Source organism: Parasteatoda tepidariorum, chromosome 8, assembly GCF_043381705.1.
Source record: "Parasteatoda tepidariorum isolate YZ-2023 chromosome 8, CAS_Ptep_4.0, whole genome shotgun sequence".
In the NCBI taxonomy this organism is placed as follows: domain Eukaryota; kingdom Metazoa; phylum Arthropoda; class Arachnida; order Araneae; family Theridiidae; genus Parasteatoda; species Parasteatoda tepidariorum.
In genome coordinates this window covers 12,312,043-12,326,168 of record NC_092211.1, presented here as the reverse complement: position 1 = coordinate 12,326,168, position 14,126 = coordinate 12,312,043, and the positions used below count along the sequence as shown (strand labels likewise).

The following is a 14,126-nucleotide window of genomic DNA, read 5'->3' as shown; positions in this document are numbered from 1 at the left end:
AACAACAACAACTAAAACAAATAACAACAACTACTAATAACAATAACTAAATAAACAACAACTAAATTCCATTCGTTTAGCATTGCGTCATATGTTGTTCCTACTAAATCGAAGTAGTTGTGTTTTTTTCATATTATACCCAATTATTGCCTTTAAGTAAAAATGCATAACAGATTTATGAATGGTTGTTTAAAATGAGCATTGAATAATGCGAGGGATTCAAATGGCAGTCCCTTGGAAGGTTGAATCAGTTGTAAATCAAACTTATAAATCTTTTTTTTCTCTTCAAAAAATGGGGAAAATAAAAAGATAAAAAAAAAATATTCATGATAAGATGACAGGTTTTCGTTAATAAGACAATATTTCGTTTTAGAATATTATGAACATTTTACTGGAGAATATTTTGACTGTTAATTTCCGAGTAAAAATTTCGTTCAAGTGAAAAATCGTCTGAAAAGTAAAATTGGTTGCAGTGAGACTACATATTTAGTGAGTAAAATGGTAAATTAGTGAGATAACACCTCTGTTCGCTGCCGCTCAACAACTCCAATGATTACTTCTTTGACAGAAAACAGTTTTTCTACCAAAGTTAAAATTATTCACTTAACATATAGGCACTAAAAGGAATTCTGTTTGCTTACGCCATTAGTAGTATAAATATTTAGATCTATTAGTGAACAGAAGTAATTTTTCTAAGCAATCATTTTTTTAAAATAACATTATATAACATTGTATTGTTCAAACAAATTTGATGAGTTCGCAACCGTAATTTAATATTTTCGCTTAACAAACTGGCGAATATATTAAATAATATTTTTGCTTGCTTTCTAAATCATTTAATAAATCTCTTTAGCTGTAATTTATAACAGTATAGTAATGTTATTTGCACAAAAAATAATAATTGTAAAATAGTTCATAAGATTAGACCACCTTCCTAAATAACTTTATCTTAAAATGTAGAGCAGAATTTCTTTATAATAATAATAATAAAAAAAGCAATTCTTTTAGTTTTAAACTCTTGAATTGAAAGCGTAATAATAGCAATACAGAAAAATAATTTTGAAATAGGGATACAAAAATATTTATAGAAAAAAAGATAGATAACTGATGTGTACATTAAAATTAAATTAAATAAAACTTCACTTTAACTGTAAATTTATTAAAATTACTTATTTAAATTACTTATTTAAATTTTTTCAATAAAATTTTATTTTCCACCTTTTTAAAATATTATCTAAAATAAAATTATGTAATAACTTTTTTTTCATCTAATTCAACGTGTTATCACAAAAATCGTTACTTTCTCTTTCTACCATAATATTTTACAAATTAACGAATCAATTATATACACATTTTTTTCCTTACGTATATGATTATATTTTTAAAAACAAGAACAACAACAACATGAAAGGCTACTTTGAATCTTTGATTGCGAAATTAAGTTTCAGAATTAACCTCGAAACCGCGTATTCACAAAACTTGCATAAATCTGAAAATTCGATCGATGAAAAAAACTCGAATAAGTCGTAGTAAAATCCTAATAGGTGTAAAGTAAATACACTATATCCGTTAGTCTGTCAGTGAAAGATTCAAATTTATTTGAAGAGAATGTAGAAATGTTTATTTAATGTAGAAATTATACTTACACAAACTTTGAAAACTACATTGTTTGTACTTCATCAAATGGATTCAGCTTAAAAATTCGCAGTTTATTCCATTCCTGCTATTAGTTAACACTCTCCCTATATCTTGTTGAAATTTTTAATTGTTAATAAAATACTTTTTATTCATCCATTAAAGTTCAAATGCTTTTTTTAAAAAACTTGTTGTGGATGATACTTGATGCCAATGCAGTTTGTTTCAAATATTAATTCATTCATTAAATAGGGATGAGCGAAAAACGAAATAGTATTTTCTGACTGGAGAAGCGTTGGTCATTGTTTTAAATTTTATTATAAGCGATTCAGTTTTTCACATATTTTAAAAATAACATCAGTCAGGGCTCGAAAAAACTCAGAAATTTTACCCGTAACCGAAGACGGCTTGTCCAACAATGTACCCGACCTCCTTTGAAACTAACCCGTAGCTTCTAAATAAATAAAAATATAATTTTCTTTTATTTATTACTAACATCTTCTATATTATATAAAACGCTAATACGTATGTATCAATAAAACCGATGATATTTCTTTTCTCAGTTTTCATTTTTAATTGATTGGATTCGGCGCGCAAGAGCACGCAGTGAGTATTATATGGCTAATCTATATTATATAAAACGCTAATACGTTTTAATTGATAGGCTTCGGCGCGCAAGACCACGTAGGGAGCATCATATGTCTAATCGGGTGAATTCTCACTGAATTATCAAAACAATTCTCACAAAATTATCTTCATCGAAGCCGATGCTTTACATCCGGCGTTCAGTACTATTTCATATTGGTTTACGACACATGGTCTTAGCCCACTGGTGGGAAAGACTTTAAAACAAAACTTACAACAGTTACTTTTCTCAACAACTGAAATTTAGAATAGTGTGATTAAGAAAAATATGCGAACTGTTTGCAATTTCAAATTCATATTGAAATGCACAGGTTTGGAATTTTCTACAGTGAAAAGTTTTCGGAACTTCAGTGTTCAAAAAAGTATACAAAAGCAAGACGTTAAGAACGTATCCAATGAGCGAGCATCGGATTGCGAAGCAATCCGAAATGAACTACGAAAGCAGTTTCGGGGGTTGGCTAGAGCCAGCGAGTAGGGGGCGAAGCCTCCTAGGTTATATAAATTGCACAATGAATTGGTAGTTACTAGGATTACAAATACTAGGATTGCATTATACAGTATAAAAGAAATACTAGGTTACTAATAACAAAACCTAGTATTTCTTTTATGAAATAATTTAAATGACAAAGGTCAAGTTATCTGGAATGTCAATTTATTCGAGGGAACTGCGTTTTTTAAATGAATCAAATAAGACGTTTGACAGTTCCACAATAAAGCCAATGATTTACAGAAGATTCTGCACAGAAATCTGAAAGGGGTTTTCCATTTAGGTAGATGTTCATAATTGCGTTTAACTCTTCTTGTTTAAGACCAATACGTAGTTTTTTTTTTTAAGTTCATTGCTGAAAAGCCTCTTTTAACCACTGCAGTGCTCCCAGACAGAGAAAACATCAATTCCACCATGCACAGTATGTTGCTGTATTTCTAGATTAGAGGGTGATTTTAGAAGTGAGGCGCTAGACTCTTGTAAGATAACAAAAATTGAAAGTGTATCACGAACATTAACGGAAAAATGGCCGTCCGTGCGGACGTTGGATTAGAGAAATTTGTTGTCCGCTAGGAATTTTTGACCGCCGAGGACGGGCGGACGGGTGGTTTTTCGAGCCCTGACAGTGATAATTCTTAACTTATAGCTCCATTTGAACAAAAAAAAAGTTTTTGTGCAAATTAATACTCTCCCTATATGTATTTATAAATTTTGTTCAAATTTTCAATCGATAAATTTTAGTTTTAAATGGGAGAAAATTTTTTAATACTTGATGGGTTGATTAGTTTTCAAGACTATATAGTATTATAGATCAAATTTATGGGCCCTAAAGAAGATCAGAGTCTTCTGAAGCGTTACAGTTTTTTTTTCAATTATTAAACAAGTTAAATCTGATCTTATTTTACTAACAACGTTATTATAGTTATTTCATGATTGTAAATGAGTCAGTCATGAATTCTTCAATCATTCGGGAAAATAAATAATTTTTGAATGTCTTTTATTTAAAAGGAAAGCATGATTTAATATTTTCTTTGCGTACTGTGGATATTAGTAATTTTATAGAACATGCAGTGGGAACCCGTTTGTTTGAAGATTACAGTTACTCTCTCATAAATATACTGCCGGATGCATGAAATTTGTCTGATTTTTAGCAATGAAAGGGATTTTTTTGTAAGCTCTGCGTAAAATATGCTAACATAAATTAACTACCATTACTTAAAATAGAAATTAATGACGGAAATGAGATTGATTTATGATAGAATATTAAAAACTGGAATGGCCAGTATATTTCTCAACTCCTTTGAAATCTTTGCTTTCCAAAAAATCATATTTATTATTTTTTTTTTATGCTCCATCCTGCTTTATTCTTTTTGTATGAGAAGAAAACAGGAAATACTTTCATAGAATTGTGTACTTCAAAAGGAAGACCTCCAATATCCACACACGTGACCTATGACATCAGCGGCAGTTAATCTTTAACAGCTAAGTGGCGTATTAAAGTTGAGTTAAGTTTCTTCACATAAGTTCGAATGCTAACTAACGATAAGTTAATTGAATACACAGAGCCGTATCGTATATAGAATGAATTGAAATATAATTCATTCTTGTCCACTTCGTTTACTTAACTTAGATTTTTTTATTAGTTTATGTATTTTATTGTATGTATTTTTGTTTTGCGTTCCTGCCAGCTTCGATGCATAATTAGTTTGTTTACGCTTAAAATGGCTTTTTTTCCTGTCTTTATGTTAAGTCTCTGTGTAAATATATAAAGTGAAAGAATTGAAATCTCCGAGAGAGAATCTTTGCGAACGAATGTAGAATGTGTCGCTTAAGATAATTGATATTTGACAGGCTTGGATTGCTCGGAATATAAGGCAGAACGAACAGTTGCTAGCGTAAGCAAATGCCACATTTTCACGACCAATCAGGATCGAGACACCCACATTACGTCATTCGCAGGTATCCTATTATAAATTGACTTCCACACTATCTTTTCAAAATAAAATAGAATCGGTGATCAAAAATTTTATTCAAAATTAATGGTATTGCTGAGAAAAGAAAATTATTAAGGTGAACAATTTTTTCAATATTCATACGTGCTGTTCTGAATGCCATTCACACCTTAACCAGGTAGAATCTGAAGAAGTGTAGTATATTGCTAACATTCGTCGTTCGTAGGGTCTTCTGAAAGTTTCTCGACTGCTAAACTGCTTGCGTTTTTTTTTTTCTATGACCGAAATCGGTGGTTGTTGAATTCCACCGATAATCCCATTGTCGCTTTGGTAAATCTCCGAATCATATACTAGGTCTAGTTAAGTGCCACTGCCCGGTATACATTTGCCAAGCACTGATGTTTGTTTAAAATTGAGTGCTACTGTCCGGTGTGCATTTAACTGGTACTCCAAACACTGATGCTTCTCCTAATCTACCCTCAGCAGATATTAAAATGTCGAATAAATATAATACTATATATGCTACATCCGATTCGAATTCAATTTATTCGCTGATATTAGGGTTAATTGCAGTGCAGAAAGGGTCAAATATATATTTTTTTCCACCTGGATCTGGTGTTTTTTGAACTAATAAAATCGGAATGCGTGAAAAAATCTTCTTTGCAGTAACTCCATGTCCCTTGATTTAAATTAAAAGAGTGGATACTTTGTTCTCTATTTATTAGTCAACGAATAGCAAAAAGAACAAATAATTTTTTTTAAATGAAACTAAGTAAAATAATAAAAGCTTTGGAAAAATCTTTAAAATCATGAAAATTCAGTTTGGAACTTGATTTTTGAGATAACTGTAAAATATTCGTTTCCGGTAAGCAATCGAATTAATTATTAATTATGAAACATATGTCTGGAGACTGTCAAATATAAACCAGAAAATATCTATAGAGATTAATTGGAGCATGTCCATACACTTTGTCACTGATGGTTCGTTCGTAAAATATTTTCATGGATGGATTTCGCACTCAGAGAAGTGAAGGTCATTGAAAACATGCGGCAATAAAATACAAACATAGAAATCCATGAGAATTTCAACATGTCACACTGGTGTTATTATTATTTCTAGCATTTATAACGAGAATCCCTCGCTCTTTTTTTAGTTTTAACCAGGAGCCTTATTCATTAACCCATTTAAGTATACAGTGTAATCCGGAAAGTGTTTTGTCAGAACTTGTTACTTCTCATGCAACAGTTCTCATCATTCACAAGTTGATGGTTTACGTTAAAGCACATCTAAAATTAGCTGATACAATTATCGCAGAAAAAAAAAAAAACGACACAGCATCAATGGATTGTTATTTTATTTTTGAAATAAATAGAAAAAAGCTGTCGTTTTTTACTTTAGGAATAATGTGTGTTTTGTTGGTATACAACAGGGGTTGTATACCAACAACAACAGGTTGGGTGCAACAGGGGTTTCTAAATTACATGAGGCCGGGGGCCACAATTAAAAACACAAATCAAATGGTGGGCCGCAACTTTATCAACTTTATCTTATACCTTACATAAGAATTTTATGTAGGACTGCCTTATTTTTGAAAGAACATTAAATATTACTGTCAGATTTTTTACCAAGTTGTGCAAAACAAAAGTATTGAATTACAAATTAAAGTAAGAAGTGGATTTTTAAAAATATTTAATTGCATATTAAAAAATTCTGGATACAATAATTTTAATGTGCACCAATGTATTAAACAATTAATGTGTAGCAGATATCTAATTGTTAAGATATAAAACTTTAAAAAGGTGGTATTGAAACTCACATGGTGGCACACAAAATGTTCAATGAGAAAATTGAGATTTGTCTGCTGCAACTACCAGAGAATAGATATTTACATTTTAAATTTAAAATTTACAAATGTGTGTGTAAATATTTTCGTTCAAAATGAGTGGTTTCAAAAAGTTAAATCGGAGAATTTTTTCGAGAAAATTTCTGATACACACATGCTAAATTATATTCGCAAAATACTAAAAAAAATGAAATAAAAAAGAGCAACATACACCTGTAATAGAATATTTTCTTGGATGCAAAATCCAAGAAATAATTTTTTTTGCACCGTTGGTATGTTAAATTTCACAGAAACGAAGAAATTAGGTTTTTATTAACCAGAAAAGTATTTTAAACCCATATAGAGTTTTTACGAAAATTGTCCGCAAAAAAATGACAACTAACATATTTTAGTTCGCGGGCCACAAAAAAAAGCTTTGAGGACCGGACGCGGCCCCCGGGCCTCCAGTTGGAAACCACTAGCATACAAGAAGAATGCAGAATGTCTCCTGAATTAAAAAGCCGACTCTATCTGGCAAATAGGGCTGAGAATATTTTTAATTCTAGGTTTCTCTATAGAAAAACATATTTTTTAATTTACAAAACTCTAATCTGGCCGGTTTTGATATATGCAGCTTGGACAATGACAAAACTGGAGGAAAATTGTATCGCAATATTCGAGAGAAAGATTTATGCGGAGTACACTTGGTGGTGTAAATGAAAACAATAACTGAAGATTTAACTTTGAAGTGTACAAGATTTATAAGCAACCCGATATTATTAAATATATAAAAATAAATAGAATGAATTGAATGGCCCACGTGATTCGAATGACTGATGACAATACAATAAAAAAGATACTGCTTTTTAGACTCGTTGGAACAAGAAAGCGGGGAAGGCTGCGGTTGAGATGGGCTGACCTTCTGATTTTCTTGCAATTAATGTAAATAATTGGAAATCAAAGATAAATCGGGAAGTCGTTATGGAGAAATCTTCAGAAGAAGGCATTGGCTCACATTGGGCTGTCTGGCCAACTATGATGATGATGTGTGTTTTTGTACATAAAGAAAACAAGCGTTGCAATATGAAGACGCGTCAATTTATTATGTCGATAGTCGTGTGTCTCCGGTAATATTCTTCATGACTGAGTTTAAAAGGGAAACAACGCCCAGACAAAAACGTCTTCTTAGGGAATTTTGATTTCTATTTATAATGAAAGGATTTATTTTTATGCACGGGTTTGCGGTGGGAAATGTATGTGAACACGAACAAATAATAGAAAGTTCCCTTTAGATTCATGGAATCTACGTATTTCAATTTTCTACCCATAATTTGTGAATATAAAATAAGCGTTAAGTCACATTCTTTCAACCAGGATCCTGCTTTTATGAATTTGTGCAAATAGGGTTCTGTTATTGCAAAAATTGTTAAAAACATTTTCAGGAAGGTTTTAAATTGTAAATAGATACAAGATTCTGCTCAACAATTGCTGCTACTAAATTGGAGATGCAACATACAAATGTTTGTTATTTAGCCTATACTGCTCAGCACAGAATATTAATTTCGGACGAATAATGGAAACAAAATCACTCGCATTTTTAATAATTTCAATTGACCTATTTTAAATAACACAACTTAGTTATATATCACTTTTAATGTGTTACGTATTCAGTAAACTTAAACAATTCTTAAATTTATAATATTTATTTAAAAAATTGCCAGAAGTTAATTTTATTTTGCATAATATTCTATTAATTAATTTTAGGAATAAATATAAATTGATGAATTATTTATTTACAAAAAAAAAATTATCATTTAATATCAATAAGAATTTGCACACGATGTTTGTAAAAGTAGAACTTATAAACTTAGGAAACTTGGAAAACTTAGTTCGTTTCGAACCGTCTTTTTCCCCTTCTCCCGGGAAGAGTTAATTCGATTAACAAAACAATAATGAAGATAAACAAATTGTTAAAGGGTCCGATTAAAAGATAAATTATTTTGCGAAGGGTCCGTTTTTACGAAGAGATATTTTGTGAAGGGTCCGTTAACGGACCCAAATTTCCTCTAAACAGACCCCTGAACTTACTTTAAATAATACTACTACCCCAACTTTAAGTATTTTGCCTTTTATTGAATCATTTTCTTAGAAGTTAGCTTCATTTTCACCTAATGTGGAAAAATTAATTTAGAGAAAAAAAGAAATTTAAATGACACGATACAAAAGATTCAAGTAGCATCTTACCGTATAAATAAATGCATATGGACATTTTTTCCTTTTTCAAAAACTATTTTGTTCCATTTAAATTTAGCTTTTAAGGAATAAATGGTCAAGTTCGTCATTTTAGTTAGTTAAAAATGCCGGATTATAATTATTCTTTAAAGGAAAAAACTATTCCAGATGAGTATTAATTTTGTCGTTAATATTTTTATTTGTAGATGCATGAATAAAAATGCATGATGTAAAATGAATAAAAAAATCAGGAAGATAATATAATTTGCATATGAGACCATAAGAAAAGCGAACTATGGCAGCATTGAGGTAATAAATGGGAAGAATCACCTGAGGAGGACACAGTGATGACTTCCCAGACAAGAGAGAGGCGTGGGCGGAAGTTCGGAACAAGTTTTGCGGAAGTTCATGGTCAACAGGACAATGACCTTCCTCCGAACCACCTTCACTCTTTTTCCCCCCATACAAAAGAAGAAAAAAATATCTACACTTTTCTACCCCAAAGAATACTTTTTTTTCCTTAAAAGAAAAAAAAAAAAAAGGAAAAACATTTTTCGTTAATTTCCTCATCTATTTCAAGTTCACACAGATTTTGCAATTGAAAATTACTTTAGCTATTCTTTAAGATAGTCAAACTTAACATTTATCCTCTTAAATTTTCATTAAAATTATAGGCTCGGTGAGCTTTTCAGCTTTGCTAAAAATGCGTGTATTAAAAAATGGACACATTTGTACATGCGTGTTTGGAAATGGACACCACTCGAAATGCCTGTTTAAGAAAATTGGTATAGCAATTTTAAGAAAATTGGTATAGCAATTTTAAGAAAATGGACATAGCAATTTTAAGAAAATAGACATAGCAATTTTGAGAAAGTAGACATAGTAATTTTTAAAAAATGGTCATAGCAATTTTAAGAAAATGGGCAAAGCAATTTTAAGAAAATGGACATAGCAATTTTAAGAAAATAGACATAGCAATTTTAAGAAAATGGATATAGAACTCGATTCCGTCTCCTTAAACACCTTTTATGGAAATGTTTTTTCTTTAACCCAGATTTCGAGATGTGACTATTTTTTTAAATTTGCAGCTCGAGAAAGGTCCAGAATAGAAAGTTCACTGATGATATTTGAACTTAGAGAGCTCTTTTCTTGCTTGCTTCGACACTAAATCTCCACAATCATTTTATTTAATTTCTAAACCATAAAGATGTTGTTAAATCTAATTTAAAGGGTATTCAATTAATAGATTCTAAAAAGTTTAAGTATATTTACACACACACTGAGTAAGAAAGATATGGTCATAAATACTAGAATATGGTAAAATTTGAATTTTTTTCGTTCCATGAGGACACCAAATAGAGAAAAAAATTTCATCGTAGCGTTGCGCTAATAACTTTTTCCTAAATTCATGACTTTTTTTAAAATTCAATTTTTGAGGATCTATATAATCAATATTTTACTATTTTTATAGTAAGCCATATAAAAATATATTCCTTAAAGTAATGTAGAAACTTGTAGAATTTATAATTCAAATTTTTTTTCGAGTGTTATGAAATAAAATAATAAAAAATTATTATTTAATTGGTTGTACGGAATTGTTTTTGGATAAACGAATTTAATAATTATGTGCAAAAATAAAAGATTGGATATTATTTCTCGGCATGGCTACTTTGTGAGTGCCATTCAAATATTTTTTAATAATGTCGAAAAAACATAATAGCTTTAAATTGATATTGATTTATATTGACCAATGATGATATTCTTTTTTCAGCCTCGTAGGACTGGGTGATTATGCCCGCGATCTATCCGACCAGTTTTCTCAGGCTTCAGTGGCTGTCCAACACGTGATGCCCCAGGCAACCCGGGCACTCACCAGGCTCACCCCATGGGGTCACAGGAACAGAGAGCTCGAGACGAGACCCAAGAAAAATCTCATCCGTATACCTGTGGAACGAGAAACAGAAGATGAAGAAGAAATAGAAGTGTTCGAACCGGAAAAGAAACCTCAAACCTTCGTCCCGTTTTCATTCACATTCGGACTCTTGACTCCCTGGTGGCAAGGGTGAGCATTTTTTACCACACCATTTTTTTTTCTTCATAAAAGCAAAAGTAGTAACGCTCAAGTCACATATTTTGATGGTTTTCCATTGATGGATCAACATAATCTTGATAGTAACCATCAATTATTCTATTATGAACCATTATATTTTAGACGGTAACCAACATAAGTAACCATCACCCAATGTAGGAATTTGGACTGATTTATGATTGTCTAGCATAAGAATAGCAATTTGTTTTGAAGGTTTGATCATGTTAAACCATCAGAAATTTCCATCATAGTTTTGTAAAAATCAAATGTTTGAACGATCTTGAACTACCATCATCCCGATGCAAGAATTCGAACTGATTTATGATGGGGCAACATAAAAATAACAGATTGTTTTGATGGTATATTCCATCAAAGCAATTTGGTTTTTCCCATTTAACCATCATGGAAATGTACAGTTGGAACCATCATGTACATTCACGGATCATCATGAAATGATGGATCATGATCATGAGAATCAAACTTCGCTTGATGGTTAAACATCATAGTATTGAAGAAGCATTTTCCATCATGGAATGATGGAATTTTGCTGGCATATCAAAAGCCATGAATGCATAATGGAAAATGTTGGATGATGAACATCAAATGATGTTGGACAAACATGAATTGTACTGAAACTAATATAAACCATCAATATGATTTAATGGTACCATCAGGAATTTTGTATGAGAAAAACTCTGGGTGATTAAACTGAAAAAAATGTTTTTTTTTTAAATTCTATAATTTTAATTTTCCCCCTTTAATTAATATTCTTTATTTCACTTTCATTAAATTAAACTACATTTGCATACAGTGGTGTAAGGCAAAATTAATCCAAGCCAAAATTCTTGATGGTTCCATCAAAATGTTTTGATGGTTTACGGTGGTTTCAGTGGCATTTATGATAGTCCAGCATCATTTGATGGTCACTATCATCCAACATTTTCCATTATGCGTTCATGGTTTTTAATATACCAACTAATTTCCATCATTCCATGATTAAAAATGCAACATCAATATTATGACGGTTAACCATCAAGTTTAAGGACCAACAATCCAGGATGGTTCCAACTGTAAATTTTCATAATGGTTTAATGAAAATTTTTGTTGGTTCTCAGGAATAAACCATCAAAACAATTTTTAATGTTTTTATGTTATCATAAACCAGTCCGAATTACTACATTGAGATGATGATTATTCATGATTGTTCCAACATTTGATTTCTAATTGTACTATGAAAATTCGCTTAGATACAAGAAATTATATGGTTATAACGTCAGAAAATGGATGCCTGGTTCCATTTTACTGATGATGCAGATAAACTTTTTTTTATAAAATTTTATTGAGTCAACAATTGCCTGACCCGCATGATCTAACTGATAGATGAACTATTTTTCCGATACATTTAATACGAATAATTAGTCATATGATGGTCTACATTGATTAATCATTTGAGCACTCTCTTTACGAATCAGGAAATAGGGGTTTAAATAAGAATTTTATTGATTTAATTAAAATGCAGCACACAGAGCATTTATTTTAATTTAACCAGAATCTTTTTTGTCCGATTTAATTTTTTCCCCCCCTGTGCTCAAAACTGATCATTTGTGTCCAGTCTTATGAAAATCAAACGCTTCCTGATTCAATATCTGTATCGTGTTTGAACTGAAATGATATAAATAATATCATTTTCATAGATGATTAATTTTTCATCATCAGGCTATCGTAGTCTTTTATAATTAAATTAAAAATAAAACAAAAAGAGTATAGTATTTCGTCTTTTTGGAAAGCTTTTAAAAAGCCAACATAGAGCCTTTTAAGTTTTCTCTGTATAGTAAGTTTAAATCTCTGTGAGTCGATCTAAAAAGGATTAATAATCATCAGCATTATAGTTGGCCTGACAGCCCAATGTGGGCTAATGCCTTCCTCAAATGGTTAAGAAGGGAATGGAAAAACAAAGAACAAAATTATGTTTTTTATCAGAATTTATCCCTTTATTGACGTGTCACTACAATGCGTCATCTTTCAATTTCAAGATATAAATACGAGGGTAGACTTTTAGGAAATCAATGTTGGAAATATCGGGCAATAACTCAAAAAGTTTAAAAAAACATTGATACAAGAGAAAACAGGGCAAATATATAATTAACGATGCGTTAAATGTGCTTTTATTTATCATATTTACTAGAACATTTTAGTATTGTTGATAATTACTGGCTATTAACCATTAACATTCCGGAAATATTTCAGGATTCAATAATTGAAGATTTTATTTAGTGATTGAAATAATTTATTATAATAAGTAAATGTAATAATTTATAATACGCAAATATAACAATTAATTATAATGTTTAATTATAATAATCAATTGAAATTATTATTTACAATAAAATTAATTGCAAATATGACCACTATATGTGTGTCAAAAATAATAAAATGATTTTATCCATCGTATTCGAGGCATTGAGTCCAATAAAAACCATACAACTTACATAGCAGGATTGGTCAGTTAAGAGTAAATGATAACCTAATTAATTGGAAAATAATAATCCGGCAAGAATGTGTTGGTCATTGCCCGGTACTCCTTGTTACACTAGTGATTATCTTTTGGTAACGTGCCATTGCTCTCTGAATGCTCTCATGGTATTCCTTAAACCGTTTTTTTTAATGTTTTTAAAGGTTAAGGGATCTTTTTGGGTTCAAATAATTTCCTGGTATTCGTTACGGGGAGATTTCCGTATCGTGATCTCAGGTCAAAATTATTGCCAAATCTTCGCAACTTCCGGACAGCGGCTCCGTGAGAAACTAAAAAGAATATTACAGAAAGGGACCCCCTCGTAAGGTATAACTCGTAGCCATCCCCGGGCAAACAAATACATAATTCTTTTTTTTAAAAAATTGCAAGTTTAAAATCTATTTGGCACCTTGGCGATTGTAGTTGGCGAGACAGATCAAGATACGAAAATACAGTACACTTACACTCTACACTGACGTTAATTTTAATTTCAAGTACTTTCGCCTGGTATTTCATTCACAGACATTTTCCCTAATTGTAAAAGTCGTCCTCCAGGAGTAAAAAAAATCACATGAGGGGGAAAGGTTGAAACTATAGGGTGCCCTACTCGNGCCAATGCCTTCCTCAGATGGTTAACAAAGGAATGGAAAAAACAGAGAATAAAATTATGCTTTTTATCACACGTTATTTCTTTTTTATGTTGCACATGTTATATCTTATTTCTTTATTGACGCATTGTGTCGCTACAATG

General features: G+C 30.9%; 1 protein-coding gene across 1 annotated transcript in view; it reads left to right on the top strand.

Annotated features, from left to right (window-relative positions):
- Positions 1-14,126, top strand: part of LOC107446100 (transforming growth factor-beta-induced protein ig-h3) — a 34,662-nt gene that overhangs the window by 2,147 nt on the left and 18,389 nt on the right. Inside the window, exon 2 of the mRNA XM_043043861.2 lies at positions 10,546-10,836. Coding sequence (XP_042899795.2) covers positions 10,546-10,836 — 291 coding nt within the window. The remainder of the gene's footprint in view (positions 1-10,545; positions 10,837-14,126) is intronic.